This window comes from Callospermophilus lateralis, chromosome 10, assembly GCF_048772815.1.
Source record: "Callospermophilus lateralis isolate mCalLat2 chromosome 10, mCalLat2.hap1, whole genome shotgun sequence".
NCBI lineage: Eukaryota > Metazoa > Chordata > Mammalia > Rodentia > Sciuridae > Callospermophilus > Callospermophilus lateralis.
In genome coordinates, this window is record NC_135314.1 from 130,830,863 (window position 1) to 130,854,452 (window position 23,590).

The 23,590-nt window shown below is 38.9% G+C and overlaps 1 protein-coding gene and 1 pseudogene across 1 annotated transcript in view; one reads left to right on the plus strand and one right to left on the minus strand.

The window, feature by feature from the left end:
• Dock3 (dedicator of cytokinesis 3) overlaps positions 1-17,852 on the minus strand; it is a 589,707-nt gene extending 571,855 nt beyond the window's left edge. The window contains exons 1-2 of the mRNA XM_076867085.1: positions 17,801-17,852; positions 16,841-16,924 (exon numbers count right to left, since the gene is read on the minus strand). Of these exons, the coding sequence (XP_076723200.1) occupies positions 16,841-16,924; positions 17,801-17,852 (136 nt within the window). The remainder of the gene's footprint in view (positions 1-16,840; positions 16,925-17,800) is intronic.
• Positions 6,363-6,718, plus strand: LOC143407755 (transcription initiation factor TFIID subunit 13 pseudogene; annotated as a pseudogene).
• Positions 17,853-23,590: the final 5,738 nt, after the last annotated feature.

The window sequence follows — 23,590 nt, forward strand, 5'->3', positions numbered from 1 at the left end:
TTCCTGCCCTGGACAGACTGCCTCTGCTTAAAAGATTATGGTCTGGCTGCCAGAATTTCAAGAGCCACATGTAGAATGAAGACTAGAAGTTTCAGTACTTAACATTCAGTAAGTCTACTGTTATGAAATCCAGTTTGCGGTATGGAATCCATTTCCTCAACTCCACATTAAATCTCCTAATCATGAGATACTCTATTTAAACTTAATGAAAAAATAGACCTCAAAACTGCTAACAGAATCAGAGAAAGACAACTACTAAATTATATGAAGTGAAGAAGACCTACACATATTCATTCTCAGTTCGAAATATCTTGGGCTATAATATCCTATGACTTCTGAAGATATAGTGTGTAAATGAGGTTAGTTTTAAGTTTTTCCCTCTAGCAGCTTGGGATTCAGCTGTCTCAAATTTGCTAAATCAAGGTTTCCACTCTTTCAGTTCCTTTCCAATTTTTCTTTCCCTTGTGTATTTTTGTTTTCATGATACTTTAGCAAGAAGTAAAATTAAATGCAAATACTCAATAGTCCATTGTAACCCAAAAGCTTCCAAACAATCTTTTCAACATGGCAGCCAATTTTTACATTTGACAGTTTGTAAGCTTATTCTGAGAGGAATTCCAAATACTTTTTTTAAAATAGACACAATACCTTTATTTATTTATTTTGATTGGTGCTGAGGATCAAACTCAGTACCTCACATGTGCTAGGCAAGTACTCTAGCACAGAGCCACAACCCCAGTTCAGAATTCCAAATACTTTTTGATAAAACCTCAATATTTTAAAAATAATTATATAATCTGCTAAAGTGCCTATTATAATTTATGACAACATTTATGTAGATGTAAATGGTATAACATTTGTTTTTACACAGTTCGCTATTTTATGGACATTTCAAATTTAAAAAGGAATTAAATATATAATAATACAAAGATATGCCTTCTTTAATGAGTCCCAACAGGAACATGCAAGTAAACTATAATGGAAAAATTGGGAGAAACATCATCAATGGCATACCTGAAAATAAACTGTGATTTTCCTGGTAATAGCTCAAAGAATATTAGTTAATTTATCCACCTAAAATTTCCATTAACTATAGCTATCTGGCCAGGCACAATGGTACACACCTGTAATCCCAGTGTTGGGAGGCTGATGCAGGAGGACTGCAAATTCAAAGCCAGCCTCAGCAAAAGTGAGGTGCTAAACAACTCCATGAGACCATGTGTCTAATAAAATACAAAATAGGGCTGGAGATGTGGCTCAGTGGTCGACTGCCTCTGAGTTCAATCCCTAGTACCAAAAAAAAAAAAAAATGCTATCTGGCTTATTTTACAGAAGAAGAAACTGAAGTATGCTTATCATCAATAAATAATCCACAACACAACTAGAAATAGAATCACAGTTCTATTTCTAGTCCCAACATCCATCCCATTATTCTCTTCACAAAGCCAAAGGTATATCCATATACACTCAGAAATGGCAATGAATAGGGAAGACTTGAGAACACAAAAAGAAAAGATCTATCAGTTTGATTTCCTGGAACCACTCATCAAAACCCATCAGAGATTTAAATTATCAACACCATTTTGAAATCCTGATAAATCTGATTTCTGAAATTACCATATACAGAACTATGAAACAAATTACAATCCTTCCCTGCCTGCTACAAGCTATCTTCAAGACCCAGGAGGAAGCAAACACTTATATATATAAAACTTCAAACCCTAAGGTTTTTTTTTCAGATAGCCTACATTCTGTTACTAAGTTTAAGAACTCATTTACCCCATCAATATGTACAACTACAATGCACCAATAAAAAATGTAGAAAAAAATAAACTGGAACTTAACAATTATAAAAACTTCTCAAAATCAAAAGTCAACATTATTGAAAATCAAAAACAAAAAATTCCCATTTTATGCTCCATGAATGAAAACTTTCCTGATGACCAGAAAACCATAATTTAACAGCCACAATTGGTTGTATCCAAAAATAGTAAAAATCATAAATACATTAAATGTTCATTCATCCACTTAGTAAACTACTATGAGAAAGAACAAGTCCACATAACCCAACAGACTTTAAAAATGGATCTCAAGATTAATATCATGTTGGCCCCTTTGCCCAACTCTACTGACTTACACACTGAGGAAAGTATCAATAACGGTGGCAATAAGTGTCTATGCTTCCTCAATGAGATCATCTCAGATTATGATTCCATGAATGCCCATCCTGCCCTTCTCCTCAAAGGTAGCCTATTCTAATTACATCCCAGGATAGGTTGCATAAATCAAAGAGAAGATAAAGAATTACTCTAGACTAGCTACACTTTTCTAGATAAGTCTCTGCCACAACCATCTGGAACTAATACGTCTGAGTGGGTAAGGTGGGTCCTGGGAAATCAACTATAAGTTTATAGAATAAGGACTGGTCAAACAAGATCCTATAATGCCTCTGGTTCCTTCTATCCTCAAAATCAGACTCAGTAAACATTTGTTGGGTAGCATGTATACCAGGGAAAATGTTTTTTACAAACATGCTCAACCACCCTAGGAGACTGGCAATTTTATTTCAATATTAAATTGTACAAATTGGTACTTTTGCTAGAGAATTTACCCAGGATCATGTGGCATATAAATGGTAAAAATAAATAAAGCTTTTATAAGAAAGTTGTGTGTTATTATTTCACTCTATCTCCAGGTCTTCATCTGCAAAAGGGAGGCTTATGAGAAATTCTGAATGCAAAGTGTGTGGAAGGTCACTAGTGAGGGCTCAACGAGGGATAGCTAGAGTATAATAGCACTGATGAAATTCTACCTAAAAATAGTACTAACAATGGTAATAAAAATTTATCACAATAAAATTTTTGCAAAAAGAAAGAAAGAAATCTCAAGATAATAAATGAACTCTTATATAATTAGTCTTTCCAAAACTAGTCACTCAGTGAATTTCAAATAGCTTAATACTCAGGGCAGACAAGGAGAATCCTAACCCTTGTTCTGCCACATCCCACCTATGTTCCCTTCAGCATCTTTAAGCTTTAGTTTTCTCAACTAGTTTTCTCAACTATTAAAGGTGGTAATGTTTCACAAGGCTATTGTGAGAACTAGTTAAAATAATGAATGTGTATTATCTATTGTTCCTCAGAACATGGTGGGTACTGAGCATAAATAAAATTCTTATTTATTTTTAAACATTAACTTAATTTACAAGCATATGTAAAATTGTTCAAAGGCATATAAAAATAATAATGTTAAATAATTAGGCCTATATTTTACAAATGCACACTAAATACTTTAATTTCAAATTCCATGATGATTTTTGTATATAAACCATTTCTTAAAATTAATAGATATTTTTATAGCTATAAGTCTTTCTTTTCATGAGAAAGATGTAAACTTTATCCATATAAGCTCTTTAAAACTGAATATTTTAGATGTCATTAGTAAATGGCAGGGAATATTAACCCACCAAAGTACAGTAGAGAGTAATACAAATAGTTTCCAACCTAGTAGTATCCTTAATTCTTTGCTACATAATTTTCAATAACATGATAACAATGGAATAGCTAACTTTTGATGCTATTGATTCTTAGTCTTAATATTATAAGACAAAGATGAGAAAAAGGAAATATTTAAACATAAAAATTTAGCACAAAATAGTCTTACTAGTTAGAAATATGAACAAATCAAAAATTTAAAAAGAAAATCAGAGGATTTCTAGATGACTAAACCCTGGCTGATCCTGTCTACTTACTGACTCACCTTGAGAAACGTAAATACTGAATGCATCACTTCTCCCTCTGCAAACAAAATAACTATGAACATTTGGATTCGCACTGCTCACCAAAAAAAGCATTAAAAATTAATCAACATTTATAATGCTTAGAACCCTTTGGATAAAAGATCATTTTTTAATCTTTGACTAATTTAAGGAATAGTTTATTCAATTTCACTTTGAGAGAGAAATCCACTATTTAAAACATGTGAAACTATACTATAATAAAACTCAGGGAGAAAATGAGCTTCATCATAGCAATGCTCTTATAGAAAAGCCAACATCGAACTTAGGGCTACAGGCAACACAAGAACAGAGAGATAAGTCAAATCAGACTAAGAATGAAATGCTCAAAGTAAAGTAGAAGCTGGAATCAAGTGAGACATCTACAGGAGGAATATGAAAGACCCAAGATCAAAGCAGACTATGGACCACAAATCAAGACAATGAAGCAAAACTTGAAAAGATCAGAGTAAGTGTTGGTGAGGATGTTGGGGGAAAGGCACACTCATACATTGCTGGTAGGACTGCAAATTGGTGCAGCCAATCTGGAAAGCAGTAATGGAGATTCCTTAGAAAACTTGGGATGGAACCACCATTTGACCCAGCTATCCCACTCCTTGGTCTATACCCAAAGGACTTAAAAATAACATACTACATCAATGTTCATTGCAGCACAATTCATAAGAACCAAATTGTGGAACCAACCTAGATACCCTTCAACAGATGAATGGATAAAGAAACTGTGGTATATTTGTACCCACAGTACAGGAGCTACTCCACTGACATAAAGGGGCCCTTTACTCACTGCCAACTTAGTACTTATATTCACAATGATATTCTTCTGAACCCAGAATAATGAGGAAATATTTCCTGAACTGTTTTTGTTGTTTAATACTAGGTATTCACGATGTTAGGTTATTCCTCGTTTTGTCTTTAAAAAGGAACTACTAAGTAAAATAACTAGAAGAGCAGGCACTACAGTTTGAGTGTAATGTGACTGTTCCCCAATGGTTCATTATATTAAGGGCTTGGTACTGGAAGGTATGATAGAATGTTAACAGGTAGAGCACAGTGGTAGGCCCTCTGGTCTTTCAAAGTCTGTCTTCAAAGGAGATTATGGGATCCCAGTCACTCTTGTGCACGCACGCATGCACATATGCATGTATTTTGTGTGTGTGTGTGTCTCTCTCTCTCCCTCTCTCTCTCTCTCTCTCCCTCCCTCCCTCCCTCCTTCTCCTCCTCCTCCTCCTCCACCTCCTTCTCCACCCTCCTCTCTCTGAACTTCAGTTTGAAATGTGACCACTTGCTCATATATACACTCCCACCATGATTCAACCCCAAGGGAGACACTCATAAGAGCCTATACCATATTGCTTAGATATTCAGCTTCCAAAACTATACAACAAAATAAACTTCTTTTCTTTATGAAACGTCCTGTCTTAGATATTTCATTATAATAACAAAAAGCTAACTTCCACCATGCGGCCAGCGCAATGGTTTCATTAATGAGGTTCTTGGCATAAAAGTTAGCTAGTGAGATCGAAATAAACACACAGACTCAGTTACCTTTTTCTATGACCAGGTCCGAGACGGCTCCCCTCTCTGGTTCCCACCTCTAACCGCCTGGCAGGGCAGCAAGGATTACTCAGGGCTAGCAGGAGAGAGAGAGAGCGAGCACGCGAGGGAGTAGCCTTTTATTGGGGAACAAAAATTCAGGGGATAATTCCATCCAATGAAGGTTGAAGGGGGGCCGCACTCCAGGGTCAGGGTCAGTGATTGGGCCTCCGGGGTCAGTGGTCAGTCGCACCCCTACACGGACAGGTTCTCTCAACAGGAGAGGGCCAGGAAAGCTCCGACATAGCCAGAGCACCTCAGACCCTAACCGGGAGTCGCTCAGTCACGTGTGAGAATGGCTCCCGACACTAACTTACACAGTAAAACTGTCAAAGAGGGTAGGATCATTACTATTAATACCTAAAATTACTATTATGCCTAAAAATGTGAAGGCAGCTTTGGAATTTTAAACAGAGAATTACAAGTGATTCTATTAAGGTCTCAGATAACAAGGAAACTAGTAAAGAGCTAGAAATATCTTAAAGACCAACTTAGTAGTCATAATCAGAATGCTGAAAGAAATGTAGATAGTAAAGCCATGATGACAAGGTCTCAAAGATAAATGAATAATATTATATTGGATATTAGAGTGAAGGACACCCTTGTCACATTATTGCAAAGAATTTGGCTGAACAGGGTCCATGCCCTAGAGCTTTATGGAAGGCCTAATTTAAAAGTATTAAACTGGAGCTGGGTGTGGTGGGAGATGCCTATAGACCCAGCTAATGAGGAAACTGAGGCAGGATGATCACTTGAGCCCAGGAGTTCCAAGCCAGTCTGGGCAACATAGAATGATCCTGTTTCAATCAATCTATCTATCAATCAATCAATAATGATGATGATGATGATAATGATGATGAAGAACTAGGATATGTGGCAGAGGAAATATCTCAACAACAAAGCATCAAATTGGAAATAGTAAAACCAGCCAGCAGCTAGCCGGCGAGGCGCTGTGGGCTGGCGGGCTAGTGGGATGGCAGATGAGGAAGACCACCCAAACTTTGAGGAAGAAAATGAAGAAATTGGAGGAGGTGCAGAAGGTGGACAGGGTAAAAGAAAAAGACTTTTTTCTAAAGAATTATGACGTATGATATATGGGTTTGGAGATGACCAGAATCCTTACACTGAGTCAGTGAATATTCTTGAAGATCTTGTCATAGAGTTCATCACTGAAATGACTTACAAGGCAATGTCAATTGGAAGACAAGGTGGAGTACAAGTTGAAGAAAGGACCCAAGGAAGTTTGCTAGGGTTAAAGACTTGCTTACCATGAATGAAAAATTGAAATGAGCTAGAAAAGCATTTGATGAAGCAAACTATGGATCTTGATAATTTTTGTACTTCATGAAATTTCATTATATTCTGTGGAAATCATATATAATAATTGTGTATTTTATTCAGTAATGTCCTAATATCTAGGCATGTAAATAAAAGATGGAGAAACAAAGTTTTCAGCCTTTGTTTTCATGTCTTTGATTTTAGATTGATCCTTGAGCCTTTAATTGCCTGCCTTTACATGACTATACTTGAATTACTGAGTTTAATGACTACACGTTAAGTTAAAGTACCTTACATATTATGCAGTTCCTTCTGACTTTTGACTATCTAAAGGATGAAGTAGTATTCATGTGTTAGGTATATTTGTGCCATTATAAGCTATACTATAGCTGTTTAATATGTGAAATCTGTCATTTTGACTATGACAGCTGAGACATATGCCGTACATATTCTGAAGTTTTTAGACAACAGTGGTCTGAGATGTTATTAAAGATAGTGAACTGGTTTTCTTTTAAGGAGATGATATTTGAAACTATAAGGAGATGATATTTGAAACTACAAGTTTTTGTAAGAATGTTTATGTGTCTTAAATGATAATTTGTTTTAATATTTTCTAAAGAGTGATTTTTTTATTTTTATTTTTTTAGAAACTTAAAAGTTTCATGTTGATGCTTCCATGTTGAAAGACTTTTTTGATTTAAAACCTTTTGGACTTAGGTTATTTTTTAAGTTTTAGAACTCATTTTCCCAATCATCTACTTTCAGGAGCAGGAATGGCAATGTTTAATGAGCTAATGGTAGGATAAAGCATTTGGGATAGTGTTTTGTTAACATATTTGTAAGTACTTGTGGAAATGTGTAGTTGACTAAAACTGTAGCTACAAAAAAACACTTTTGAGTTCACAGTATACAGGTTTTGTGTGAATTTAGCTTACTACATTAAACTATTGCCCTTAGCTTAAAATAAGGATTAAAATTGCATTTAAAGAGGAAAAAAAAAACAAAGCATCAAATTGCTTCTTGGTTACTTTAACTGCACACACTGGCATTCAAAACAATGGCATCACCAATAGGCATAATGTAAAACTCAGAATGAATGAATTTTTTTTTAAATCTGTTATCTGGCCAGGAAAGAAGCAAAAAAGCATATAAGGGTACAGTCAAGAAGGTGCAGTTGCTAAAGACATTATAGTAAATAAAAAGCTAAATGCTTTGCATTGGAACAGAAGGAAAGCTGCTTCCAGAGTATCTCATAAATCTGCAAGGTCACTGCTCCCATCACAAAGTACAGAAGTGCAAATTTTTTTCAAATTCTTTACACAACAAAAATCATCTCAGAAAAGAGCCCTCGAGTACCCAGGGCTCCCCCACCCACCTATCCAGTTTACCTGGAAAAAGACTCCACAACAAAAGCAGTGGTTCACAAGGGCCAAGGTGCAACTCATGCTAGTGGAAGTGTGTGGCATGGTCCACATGATGCTGCTTTTGCAGGTTTGCAGAATCCAAGAGTTAAGTGGTCCTAGCTACTTCCACAGACATTTCAGAGGAAATCTTCGGAAGCTAAGCAATGGGCTGCTGGAATCCAAGTCTTTGCTAGGAGTCCTGGATGGGGCAATATTTATTTAATGGAGCTGTTGGAGTGAACCTGCAACTCATAGCCAGAAGGTATAGGTGCCAGTGTGCAGCACCCATCAGGGAAAACTGAAAGCAGAGAGTAAAATAAGCCTCTGCGAGTAACCATGTGGGCTGCTACCAGCAAAGCTGAAAGGGCAGGGTTGTCCAAGTCCTTTGGGACCACATCCTACTGCAGTTTGCCCCAGATACTAGACATGAAGCTATAGGATTTAATGTTTGTCTTGCTAGGTTTCAGTCTTGCTTTGAGCCAAATCCTCCTTTCTATTTCCCTATTCACCTCTTTTGGAATAGGTGTACTCACCTAGTACCTGTCCCACCATTGTATCTTGGAAATATATCACTTGTTTTGTTTATTTTTTTTTCCCTACCAGGGCTAACAGATTAGACTGTGAACTTGGACTTCAGAGCAATACCAAAACAAACTAGGACTCTGGGATTCTTGGAAATGGAATTAACACATTTTGCATTGTAGGATGGACACAAACCCTGAAGGACCTGGGCAGAATGCTACGGTTTGAGTGTAGACTGAGTGTCCCCCAAGCTTGGTCCCTAGGGTGGTAGTGTTAGAAGGTAACACTACCTTTAAAAGGTAAGACCTAGTAGGAGGTCTCAGATCACCGGGAGCATGCCCTCAAAGGGAATTATAAAACACCCCTCTCTCTCTCTCCCTCTCCCCAACTCTACCCTAGTTTTAGATATAACTGCTTGCTCCTGCCTGCATTCAAGACACCAAATCCACAGGGCCTTCTGATCTTGGACTTGAATCTCCAAAATTATGAGCTAAATAAACCTTTCTCATCATATAGTTGCTTCAGGTACTTCATTGTAGTAGTGTAAAGCTATGCTTAAATATTTAAGGAAAAAAATACAGCCTAAAAGTAACCCTCAGTATTAAAGAGTAGCTAATCAGCAATTAAATAACTGAAAAAACAGATTCATCTTTAAAATTAAATTTTAGATTTCGGCTTAAAAAATAGATGAAACACAACTGATAATTTCTGCCCCCTTCCAAAAATCTCTAGAAAACTGCAATAACTAAAAATAAATTAATAAATGCACATAGCCTAAGAAAAAATTGTTTACATGAAAGCAGACACAAAGCACTTAAAACTCTTAGAATTTTAAAAGCAGACAGACAAATACTTAGATCTAAGTGTACAAACAAGAGAAGCAAACAGGAGTCAATTCCCACCAAAAATAAAAATAAAAGCCCCTAGAAAATCTTGGGAATTAAGGACATCAGATAGTTCAGAAGGCCTGGGAAGCCATGGACCTGAAAAGAAAAACAAAGGAGAGAAAAAAAAATAGTTAAAACTTTTCAAGAAAAGCAGAATGCTACACTTCTTCCTCTGTCCTGCCCAACAAGTAAACTAGATATTCCTCCATTCTCACACAGTCTGAAAACTGCAGAGTCACCCCTTGAAAACTTGGCCCAGGCATAGAGACAGACAGCACCAAACAGAAAACAGATTCTAACCCCTACAGCTAGGACAATGAGATGAGATAAAGCATCTAAACTCCCATGTAAAGTACTTAAGAATTAGTTCTCAAAGTAGTTGTACTTAATTGAGAAGAAAAATGGCTTAAGTACAGCAGTATTTGGCTGGGGCAGAGTAGGAAAATCTAATGAAATGCAGATATCAAGGTAGTTACCTGATAAGGTATCAGGGTGAAACGTTTCCCTCCTCAGCCTCATAACCTGCATAACCAAGGTTCATCAGTCACTTAAGCAAAGCCTCAACACAAAACACAGAGACAAAAACACAGAAAGATGAAGAAGAGAGAGGTAGGAGACTCAGAGAAGAAATAGCCTCAAAAAAGAAAAACAGATTTATATCCACCAAGTCAGAATAACGCAGAAAGAAAATACTCTTGGGGATGGAAGAGCAGGAACAAAAATCTAAGGTTTTGAGAGATAATATCACCTATATATTCTAGGACAAAGAGATAAAAGATAGAACATATAAAAGGTAGAAAGAAAAGGATAAATTTACAGAATCAGCCTACATTGGAGGATCACCTTGAAAGTTACAGGATGTCTAAGAACAGAAAAAAAATACTAAAATTAAAGAGAAAAATTCTGAAAGTGTAAAGACATTATTTTCCAGATTGAAAAGGTCCAGTGAATATTCAGCATAAGTAATAAATGAAGGAAAAACTACATACCCAAAGGTATAACACTATAAAATGTCAGAATCCTAGAAATAAAAACAGCCCAAAAGCTTTCAGAAAATGAAGGATCAAAATCCAGAATGTCATATTTTTATGCAACAACAAATGAAACAATGCCTTGAAATGTATGAAAATAAATAATTTTCAATCTAGGATTCTATACCCAATCAAATTATCAATCAAGTATGAGAGCAAAATAAAGACATTTTCAGGCATCTAAGCTCTCAAAAAAAATCCCTGATTTTGCTCAACAAACTCCTAGATGATTTTCTTCACAAAATTTAGGAAGCTGATGAAGAAAATGGATGGAATGGGATCTAGAAAACAATTTCCAACACAAAAATAGACAAAAGTCAATTCCATTCAAATGTTTCAGATCTTGGTATTGGTATTTCCCTTCCTAAATTATCAGAGAAATCACAGTTATATGACCACTATTCAAATAAATAAAACTTTAAAAGCATCCCAAAACCCACCTGTATCTTCTCTCACTCACCAACATATATACACCTTTAAAAATATAACCACTACAAATTAGTGTAGCCAATTTAGAAATTAGTATGGAGATTCCTTGGAAAGCTGGGAATGAAACCACCATTTGACCCAGTTATTCCTCTTCTCAGACAATACCCAAAGGACCTAAAAACAGCATACTACAGGGTCACAGCCACATCAATTTTTATAGCAGCACAATTCACAATAGCTAAACTGTAGAGCCAACCTGGATATCTTTCAGTGGATGAATGGATTAAAAAAATGTGGCATTTATACACAGTGGAATATTACTCGGCACTAAAAAAGAATAAGATCATGGCATTTGCAAGAAAATGGATGGCATTAGAGAAGATTATGCTAAGTCAAGTTAGCCAATCCCCCCAAAAAATGCCAAATGTTTTCTCTGATGTAAGGGGAGGGTAAGTAAGTCAAAGTGGGGTAGGGAGGGAGAGCATGGGAGGAAAATTACCTCTAGATAGGGAATAGGGGGGAGGGAAAGGGAGGGAGAAGGGAAATAGCTAGGATGGTGGAAGAAGATGGTCATCAGTATACAAAATACTTGTATGAAGATGTGAATTTGTTGTTAACATACCTTATATACAGAGATATGATAAATTGTGGTATAAAGGTGTATTAAGAATTGTATGCAAAAAAAATAAGAGTGCTCATGTATAATGTCATAATTTGGTGTGAACAAAGTTACAAAAAATTGTGCTGTGAATGGATAATTATGAATGTAATGCACTCCACTATTGTCATGTATGAAAGAAAGAGAAAGAGAGAGAGAGAGAGAGAGAGAGGGGGGGGGGGAGGGAGGGAGGGAGGAAGGGAGGGAGGGGGAGGAAAAGAAAAGAAAGAAAAATATAACCACTGTCAGGCATGGTGACACACACCTGTATCCAGAGGCTGAGGCAGGAGGATTTTAAGCTGGAGACAGCTTAAAATTAGTTACATGACACATTAATGTTGATAGCAGACCTTAAAAAAGGTCAACTGAGCATAACTCTATCTCAAAATAACTTTTTAAAAAATAGCAGTTCTGAAAACTGCTGATTTTTAAAAATATACCAGTCAACCAAAGTAGAAAGATGACAAGGATAACTTTATTAGGGAATGAACAGCTATAAAGTCTCAATAAATCTTTTTAATCATCTGAAAGAATGAAAAGCTAGGAGGGTTGGGGGGATGAAGTGTGATTAGTTCAGACTTACTCTGACAACAAAGAAAAGCAAATTTTGTATAACTCCTTTTGAATTTTCACTTCCACAGACTAAACTTTTATCTACCTGAGAACCACAATCATTGTCTGTGATAACATGGATTCAGGAAGAAGTCCCAGCTATTTAGGAGATATTTATTTTAAAACATTTATCAGGCCTTCCCCAATCTTTTCCTCGCCAACAAGCTTTCTAAATACCTACATCATATATAATTCATTTTATTACAGTTATTTTTAATGTAACTGTTTTTCCCTGCAATTCTATAAGTCCCTTCAGGGAAAGGTTTATGTTCTTTCTTTTCTGCCCTGTATAAACATTTACTCAATTGAACTAAGGGGTATATTTTCTTTGAAAGTACAATTGTGCTGAATTTTTTAAATGTGCATTACTTTTCTGATAGATTATGAGTGCAATAAGCTGGATCTGGCAATCAATAAATCAATTTTAAAACATAAATTTTTTACTTTTTTGTTCTTATATTTTTAGTAGTGAATTATAGTTATACATAATAGTGGGGTGGAGTTAGTTTTGACATAATCATACATGCATGGAATATGATTTGCTCCAATTCAGACCCCAGTACTACTTCTTCCCTCCCTTCTCCCTCCCTCTGTTCCTTTTTCTCTTCTGCTGGCCTTCCTTCTATTTATTTAGATTTCTTTTAATTGATGTTTTATAGATATGCAAAAAGGTGGGATTCACTGTGGTATATTCATATATGTATGTAGCATAATTGGATTAATTTCAATCCACAGTTCCTTTTCCCATCTTTCCTCCTTCTCCCTCAATCGTCTTCCTCTATTCGACCTTTCCTCCTTCTCCCTCAATCGTCTTCCTCTATTCGACTGATCTCCCTTCTATTTTTATGGGGTTCCCTGAGTTTTTTTCCCCTTATATTGGTCTAATTTCCCACATATGAGAGAAAACACTCAATCCTTGACTTTCTGAGTCTGGCTTATTTCATGTAGGATGATGTTCTCCAGTTCTACCCACTTACCAGAAAATGACATAAGTCCATTCTTATTAGGGTTCAGTGAAACTCCAGAGTGTGTGTGTGTGTGTGTGTGTGTGTGTGTGTGTGTGTGTGTGTCTCACATTATCTTTATACATTCATCTGTTGAGAAACACCTGGGCTGGTTTCATAACTTGGCTATTGTGAATTGTGCTGCTATCAACATTAATGTGTCATGTAACTATAGTATGCTGATTAGTTATTTTGGATAAATATCAATAAGTGGAATAGCTGGGTCATATGGTACCTAGTCTTTTCAGGAGTCTCCCTGCTGCTTTCCAAAGAGATTGTACAAATTTGTAGTCTCTCCATCAATATATGAGTGTACCATTTCCCCCCCCCAACATTTATTATTATTTGTATTTTTGAAGAGTGCTATTCCTACTGGAGTGAAATAAAACCTCAATGTACATAGAAAAGGCAGTGAAATGAATTGGACATAACTTACCCATGTTCATATATGAATATACTACCAGTGAAACACCACATCATGTACAACCACAAGAATGGGATCCTAATTAGAAAAAGGAATACTCCATGTATGTATAATAAATCAAAACACACTCTAGTGTCAGGTATATCTAAAAAAGAACAAATAAAAAAATTAAAAAGAAATCGTCCTTGCATATCCCTGATTGCTAGAGATGAACTTTTTTCATATATTTGTTGGCCATTTTTATTTCTTCTTTTGAGAAACGTCTGTTTAATTCTTTTGCCCATTTATTCAATGACTCTTTGGGAGTGATTGGTGTTTTTTGAATTTTTTATATATTTTGAATATTAATCCTTTGTCAGAGGAGTCACTGGCAAAGATTTTCTCCCAATCTTCAGCTTTCTTTACTGTGCATGCAGAAGCTTTTTAATATGATGTTGCTCCCAACACCACCACCAGAAAAAAAAATAGACTGAAACTGTAGATTAATGATAGAGTACTTGCCTAACATGAATAAGGCTATGGTTTCAACACCCAGTACTGAGAAGAAAAATGAAAAAGTTAACTACTATTCTGACAAATATGACCTGTTATGTATTTGCTGTTGTGTAAAATAGTATCAACTCTATGTCTGGCTTTTTTTTTTCCAAGAGTATGTCTGTGGTTTTCATCTGTATTCTCAGTAGCAATAATTCATTTTCCTTTCCATGTTCATATTTGATTCATGAACACAGCACAATTTACTGACCTATTCTATTGGTGATGAACATTTGGTGTTTTTTTCCCAGTTTAGGGCTATTCTGAATAAAGTTACTACTGACATTCTATGCAGAGTATTCTTCTGTTGGGTTTATACCTACGAGTATAACTACTGAATTATATAAGGTATATGTGCATTCAGCTTTAGTACATAGTGCCAAAGAGCTTCCATAATGGTAATCCTATTTTCTCTCCTACAAGCATGTATGAAAATATCTGTTGTTTCACATACTTACTAGCACTTTGGACTGCCAGAATTTTAGTCATTATAGTGGTTATTTGGTGGTCTCTCATTATGGTTTCAATATGCATTGCCCTAATGACTAACAAGCACATTTCTGTATGTATAGGCCACTATGGTATCTGTTTTGTGCAGTACCTATTAGACCTGCTTATTCTTCTACTGGATTATTTTTTAATTTTTTATTTGTAGTAGTTCCTCGTATACTCTAAATACCCATATGTTATCAAATAGCTCACACACTGTGAGACTTGCCTTTTCCTTATCTTTCATATCTTTTGAACCGCAGAAGATATTCATTTTAAGAACACACAACATCAAATTTTTTCTTCATGGTTAGTCCTTTTTGTAGTCTTACAAAAGTCTCTTTCAATCCATAAACATGATAAATCCCTTCATTTATTTAGATTTTCTTTCATTTCTATCAATGTTTGTATTTTTTAATGTAGACTTTTTTTTTCCATTGGATTTACTCTTTGGCATTTGGTGTTTTTTAGTACTAAACAGCATTGTTTCTTTTCTGATTCTTTTTGTAAGCATATAAAAATGTATTTTTAAAATACTGACATTTTAGTCATCACACCTACTAAATTCCCTTATTGTAGTCTTTTAAAATGGGTCTTATTGGGATATTTTATACACAATAATATCTGCAAATGAATGTTGCAATATTTCCTTTCCATTCTTTATTATTATTATCTTAATCAATAGGAATAGTGATGGCAAGTATCCTTGTCTCATTTTAAGAATAGTGTGAAATTTATTTTTCACAACTGAATATTCACAATTGGATGTTTCACAACTGATGGTTGCTACAATTCTTCATCAGGCTAAGAAAATTACCTTCTATTCTTATTTTGCTAAGTTTTTGTCATGAAGGAATGCTGATTTATGCTTCTGTTTTAAGAAAATTTTAAGTAAGTGCAACACTAAAACTCACTTTCCGAAAAGTGCACTTCTAAATTTATTTGGCCCCTGAGTCATGGCAGATTGCACTTCCTCTTACATCATCTTAACAGTACCCCAACATTAGAGCTCCACTTTCATATGCATTATCTCCATGCCCTCTCCATTATATAATATGAGATGGCTTCTACTCAGGTTGAACAGCCATACTAGACTAAGCAAGTTATTTCCCATGGTATTAATTTTGTTTTCATTAATACTCTAATTTTGCATGATTTCTCCATTCCTTTATTTTTCCCATAAGTCTTGTTGAATTTTGTGCACAATTTTGAAGAACATGATAAATTTCAAGAGCGCGTAAATTTTATACTGTAAGTACCTATATATGCCACAGAAGAGGATAATAGTCAAGCCAAACTTCACCGGGGTATACTTTTTGCCCAATTATAGCTAAAGACACCTAGTCAATATGACAGAAACACAAAAATAAACTTTTTACAATTTATTCAAATGTAGATAAGATAGGTGGAAGATTTGTAGGAAATCAGATATAATCCTTTGACACAGTATGTAAAAATCATGTTCTGACAGCCAGGCACAATGGCACATGCCTGTAATCCCAGTATCTCAAGAAACTGAAGCAGGAAAAATCATGAGTTCAAAGCCAGCCTCAGCAATTTAGCTAAGCTCTAAGCAACATAGTGAGACTCTGTCTCTAAATAAAATATTAAAAATGGCTGGGATGTGGCTCAGTGGTAAAGCACCACTGGGTTCAACCCCTGGTACCAAATATATATATATATATATATATTTTTATATATATATTTATATATATATATATATATACATACACACACACACACACACACACACATACACACACCATGTTCTGGCAACCAACAATTAATTATATAATTGGCACTACTAGATTTTAAAAAGAAAAAAAAACTCTCAAATCATTGTGCTGAACACAGATCAGGAAGCTTTTTATAACAGTATTTATTAATGTGATCAATTATGGCTTCAAAGTGATTGCTTATCCGAGGTAAGAGGATTGCAAGTTCAAAGCCAGCCTCAGAAAAAACAAGGCGCTAAGCAACTCAATGAGACCCTGCATCTAAACAATATGCAAAAAACAGGGCTGAAAATGTGGCTCAGTGCTTATGTGCCACTGAGTTCAATCCCCAGAATCCCTTCCCCAGCTACCCACCCCCCAAAAAAACGACTTTATAATATAACACAAAATAAACACACATAATATTATCAGAATTATTTATGAGCTTTATAGCTACAAACTTACCTTCACATTTTTCAAGAATCTGGACTGTTTCTCCTATTTCTAAGATTAATCCTTGAGGAACAGATCCCCGAAAGCTGCATATCACTGCAAAAGCAAGAATACACACATCAGTTAGCATGTCTAAATACTTAGGGTCTCTGAATTAAACACTAAGGTCTCTTCAATCTACACTCTCCCTTCCTTACTAATTCCTCTTTCTAATATATGAGACTCTTCCAACTTAGTTACTACGTTTTGAAAGGTAATATTAAATAGTTCAGGACAATGACACTTCATTATACATTATAGCAAAATTATTCCTGAATGGTATGAGCATATGCACATGTATGAAAATATTTCTGTAAATAGATTCTCCCTTAACACAATCTACTTCATTTATACTTTTGGGCAAGTATATGCCCATTATTTTTGTAAAAATTAACATTGGGAACATCATATCTACTATAAATAGACATTTTAAAGCATTTTTTAAAGAATCACAAAATAAACTTAAATATATAGAGAGAAATAAAATTCTCATAAGAAAAATGAAAACAAAAATTAATGAAATAGAAAGCAAATGTACAACAGAGAACAGCAATAGATAGTAATAAAAATCTTATGTCTTTAATTTTGGGAAACTGACAAACTGATTCCAAAATCTGTTTAAGAATATAAATAACAAAGAATAGCCATGTCACAGTCTTTAAAAAAAAAGAAAAAACTTTCACTACCATCTATCAAGCATTATAATCTAAACTTTAGTTCTCTGAAAACATTGACATTGAAAACACCTAGCTCAGCTGATTTGGGAGGTGGGGGTAAAAAAAAGAGAAAAAGTATGACATTAGCAAAACATTGAAAACTTTATAAAATCGTACTATAAAAAATAATTATCAACTGGGAGATCCAAGATGGCAGGACAGAGGGAGGCAGCATTTTGTGTTACTCCATGACCTGGGACTCAAGTAGTGAGAATACTGCATCTCTGAGAGCGATACTCCTGCTCCTGCATAGGAATCACAGTCACCATGCCTGTCCAGGGCTCCATGCCTCAGCTTCAGAGGAAGTCTCCCAACTACTAGCCCAAAGAGGACTACAGGGTACAGCACTGATGCAGAGCTTTCAGCCACCCACCCGAGCACAAATCACAGTGTTATGCTCAAATTCGGGACCCCCAAAAGACCACCAGAGACCAAGATAGATGTAAGCAGCAAAGAAGTGTTTATTGCAAGCTAGCTCAGTCCTCCGTGTGCACACAGCAACTGGTGACGCTGAGAGGCCCGGAGCCCAGGGTTTGCAGCAGTTTTATACATTCTTTGGAGAAGGCAGGGACCCCCACATACATCATAGCATCTCTTAGCAAATCATCACACACCGTGGGAAAATCAAATAACAACTCTAAAACATGATTAGCACATTCACTGGCGTGAAAAAGTTGGGTAGGGGTAATTGGTTACTACAAGAGGGGGATTCATTTGAACTGATTGGTTTAAGCCAAGAGGGGTGTTCGTGCTGAACTACATGGTTTCCCAACACCATAAACTACTGGGAGGGTCATCTGGCATCCCAGGTATTTCCCTGTCTCATGCTGATTGGTGGCTGCTAGGGGATTGGTATGGGTCCCCACCTAGCCTGACTGAGTCAGGGACACCTGGCACAGCAGATCTCTCCTGTTATTTGTAGATAAACCACTTAGCAGGGTGGGAATGTGCCTAGGAGTGCTCTGTGGGTCTTTTCAAGGACAAAGGTCATGTCCCTTCCTTGGACAGGCTTTGCTCTGAGGTAGAGGCTGGTTTTTCAACAGGCGCTCCCACGCAAGACACCCAGCAAATTCCTACGTGCAGGAACTCCAGCCACCAATACCATGTGGACTCCCATCTACCAACGTGTGGCTCCTCCATTGCTGCCATCTTGGATCGCTACAGCAGTGGAGATAATCCCCTAAGCACAGTAGTCTGCCTGCACCGAGAATTTCACATAAGCTCTGAAGTCAGTGAACAGCCATACATTGCACACCACAGAGCTAGTCTCTGAACTCATTGTTCGATGTCATCACCCAGCTCTCCTCACCCAACCTGACACGCCATCACTGAAAGCAGGCGCCTCCATCTTAGGTTACCTTCATCACCATCTTCAGCGGGGGCAACTCCCAGTTTGGAACTCCATCTGGCTAGGCAGTCAATTTCTAACTACCCCCTCTCCCACGCAGCCACTACCCTGGCACATGGCACCCTGGTTACCTTCACCATTCTGAGGGCAGAGACGCCATCTAACAACAGATGACTCCACCTATTGAATGAGAAGGGAAATGGGAAAGATACTGATCTCCAACCAAAACAATCCCTGTTTCTTCCTTCAAGATTTTTTTTTCCTCTCCCTCTCTATTCTCCTGCCTTCACATCCCCAACATATGTAAAACCAAGTACTTTGCATGAAGGATTTTGAGGACTGGGAACATCTGAATAGTATATTACAGTTGTGTTGTATATTCTTTTTTTTCTTTTTGCCCACCAATTTCTGCTATTTTAATAAATTTTATTTTCCTTAATATGTTTGTTTTATGTACACTACTGTCTTCACACTTACTTTTCTACACAAAATTCCTCTCCCTTCTCCTGCTACTAATCTTCTTTAGATTTGTTTCACACTTCCTAAGATATAATAACTCTATATCCTCACCTCCAAACTCCTGAGCATATCATCCTACTCATTATCCCCAATTCTTTGTTCACCATCAGAAACTGTAAACCCTTTTACAAACTGTTGGGAAAACATAACGGCAGCAGCACCCCAGAGAAAAGCCCCAGCATGGCGTCTAAAGACCCTCTTTCTCCTCTTTGTTTCTTTCACTGGCATGAAACATTCCCGCAGGCGCCAAAGTTCAAACCCTGCTGGTGGGAAGCCTTAGCCCCAATTAGAATTAACTTCTTGGGCTCCGGAACTGACATATGGAAGAGCTTGCCAATAAACAGGCGACCTGTTATCTACCTCAGCCCTGCAACCTCTCCTTAGACCTATATAAACACACAGCCTTTGGTAATAAAGCGGAAACCTCTTTGGTAATCTGTGTGGTGTGGTGCAGCGTCTTCCAGTCTTACAGTGGTGCCGGAAACCCAGGAGTCAGTGTGCTTGACAAACCGAGCCCTGTCTCTGCCACTGCTGTCACCAACGACACATTTCACCCTTGTCTGTCTTTTTGGGCACGGGCTCCCTGCACTCACCACTGATCAGGTCTAGGTAAGGTTTCCCCCTCCCTGGCTCGCCAACTCCCTCCAAGTTAGCAGCTGGAGATGGACCGTGATCGTCCAGCACTCTCCTGACGCCCAGTAGGGAAGAGGGAACGCACTCCACTAAGACCTTCACTGGTCACAGTGGACCCTCTGGTGACCTGCTTCCCTTTGGGGCGTGAGGCTTCTAGGTTTACACGAGAGAGGCTCCCTGGTCTCTTCCTCCCCCAGCCAGAGCTGTGTTCAGCCCGGAGCTGAACTTCTGCTGGGGCTCTGTCTTTCCTTCCTTGACTTTCTCTTGTTCCGGTGGAAAAATTTTCCTGACGTCAGGTGGCTCGCGGCCTGGACCTTACAGGGTCACACAGACTGCACTTCGTCAGTGACGACCGAGCTGTGCCCTCTGTGCCTACTCACAGTGGACTGGTCACTTCGGGGACGCCCACGTGATCCTGCATCTGCTCTTCGCTTCCAGGAAGCTCCTACAGCCCGGATTAATTCTTTTTCTCCCTCTGCTGTCCCTTCCTCCACTCTCTAACTATGGGTGCCTCCCCGTCTATACCAGAAACCTCACCACTCAAGTGTCTCCTTAAGAATTTGGCTACTCTCTCTCTCCCGGACCTCAAGCCCAAAATTCTTATCAGATACTGTACCAAAGATTGGCCCACATATCCGCTAGATAATGACAATCATTGGCCTCCAGAAGGCTCATTAGATCCAAATTTCCTCCGGAACCTTTTAACTATTGCCGGTGCCTGAAAGGGTAGAAAGTATTCGCAGGCCTCCCCGTCCTGCCTTCTGCTCTCTGTTCCCACCCAACCTTCCCCTCTGCGCCCTGCCTGCGCACTTCCCCCTCCTTTTCCTCCGCGTCTGCCTACCCTCCCTGCCGCTGCCCCGCAGCTACCCGTGGCCTTGTCTGCGCACTTCTAGTCTGCCTGGCCACCAGACACGTGCGCTGTGGGCGAAACGGGCTGGCAGTGCGCCCTCAGCAGCTTGGAGAGGCCTCAGGATCCCACCTCAGCTGGCAGGCGAGCCGCTGTCCTTCACCTTCATTGCGCCACAGCAGCTTTCGCGCAAGCCCCTGACTCACGGCTCCCTTTGCCGCCCGGTTCCAACAGGCAGGCAGGATGGGTCCCACCTGGCTGCAATGGGTGGGATCTCCGGATCCCTCCAAGCCTCTCCCCCTACCCCAACTCTGCTCACCTCTTCTACTGATAAGCCCTTCCCCTCCCCCTACTCACGCCTCTCTTCTCCTGTCAGTACCTCTTATCAGATAACTCACAGTTCCTTTGTTCTGTCAGGAAAGTAGCTGGTGCTGAAGGGATAGACGGAGTGCACGTCCCATAACTGAACCTAACTGGGACTGCATGCAAGCAGTTTCTAATAAGGTAGTTAACTTTGATAAACTAAAGGACATTACCCAGAACCCTGATGAAAATCCATCCTTATTTCTCAACCACCTTACAGAGGCCCTAACCAAATACATTAAGCTAGATCTGGAGTCTCCCATCAGGGCTACAGTGTTAGCAACCCATTTCATTACTCAATCAGCTCATGATATTAGAAAAAGCTCAAATGAGCTAAGGAGGACTATCAGACCCCTATCTGAGATCTGGTGAAAATGGCTTTTAAAGCAGGCTCCATTGCAGAAAAGAAGGTAACACCCCCAAACTCAGGCCTTGACAGCAGCCCTGAAGCCTACATCTATAGCAAAAGTTTCAGAGGGGAACCAGCATTCCTCTCCACCAGAGGCTTGCCTCAAATATGGATGCGAAGGTCACTGGGCTCGCCAATACCCATACCCACGGCCTCCTTCCAGGCCATGCCCCACCTGTAAGCAGACAGGACATTGGAAGATTGACTGCACCTGGCTGGCCCTTCCTCGGCACCTCTACGCAGGGGGTATGACCAGTCAGGCAGTCCCCTCTCCTGAACTTTTGGGGTTTGCAGAAGACTGAAGAAGCCCAGATTCAAAGACCCCCTCAGCCCTCTCCAAGCCCAGGGTAATTCTCCAGGCAGTGGGTAAGTCCATAACCTTCCTTGTGGACACAGGGGCTACCTATTCTGTCTTGCCTGCCCATTCTAGGCCTCTGTTTCCTTCCCAGGTCTCAGTTATGGGGATTAATGACAAACCCTTCCCCCACAAACAGAACTGTAAAGCTGGACTGTGCCCTGGAGGGACTCCCATTCACTCACTATTCTGGTCATTCCATCCTGTCAGTTCCTCTCCTAGGCAGAGATGTTCTCCAATTATTAGGAGCCACCCTCCAATTACACCCCAAGAATACTACCACCCATCTCCTTTGGCCTTTAACTCTTAGCCTCTCTAATGACCTGACAGTACCTACTGTGCTATTGCCCCCTGATACCTAGGTCTGAGATGTCTCCATGCTGGTTATTGCCTCCCACCACAAGCCAGTTCATACCCAGCTGAAACACCAAACTAAATTTCCTTGTGTTCCCAATTTCCTATCTCCAAAACCCATAGGGAGGGACTTAAACCCATTATAGACCGGTTGCTGGCCCAGGGACTCCTTATTCCTACTGACTCCCCCTGCAACACCCCCATACTGCCGGTGCGCAAACCCTCCGGAGCCTATCACTTAGTCCAGGAACTCTGCCTAATTAATGAGGCAGTTATTCCCATCCACTCGGTTTCCAACCCTCATGCTTTTCTTTCTCATATCCTCCTTTGACCACTCACTTTACTGTCCTGGATCTTAAAGCTGGCTTCTTTACAGTGCCTCTGCATCCTGACTCTTATTATCTCTTTGCCTTCACATGGGAAGACCTTACATTCTTTAGGTTTCAACAGCTGACATGGACAGGCCTAGCCTTGGGACAGTCCCTACCACTTTGGTCAGGCCTTGACACAGGATTTAACTGTTTGTAATTTGGGGATAGCACTCTCTTACAGTTGGATAGAAGCCTTCCCTGCCTCCAGGAAAACTGCTGACACCATCGGAAACTGCTGACACTGTCGCTTCCATCCTCATTGAGCAGATCATTCCTAGGTTCGAACTTCCTGCCTCCATCCAGTCAGACAACAGTCCAGCCTTCACTTCTCAGATTGTTTTAACTAGTTTCCAAAGGCCTTAACAGCACTTGGAGGCCCCACATCCCCCACTGACCCCAATCCTCGGGTAAGGTTGAGAGGCCTAATGGCATTCTCAAGGATCATCTCACTAAACTTGCTTGAACTCAGACTGTCCTGCCCCAATCTTTTGCCATTGGCCCTCACCCAAATTCGGGCAACCCCCAGAGCCCCCTCAGGCCTTAACCCCTTTGAGCTGTTCTATGGATTGCCTTTCTTAATCAACTAAAACTTTCCTGTCACTCCTCCCCCCTTGTGTCCCACCTGCCCTATCTCATGCTTCTATACAAACTCCTAAGAGAACATGCACACTGGTGTCTTCCTGCACCATTTGTTACTTCTGTTAGAGCACAATCAGGAATTAAATCGGACCCTCTTCAACCAGGTGATGCAGTCTTACTTCGAGAGCTACATTCTCAGTCGTTGAAACCTCACCGGACAGGACCCCAT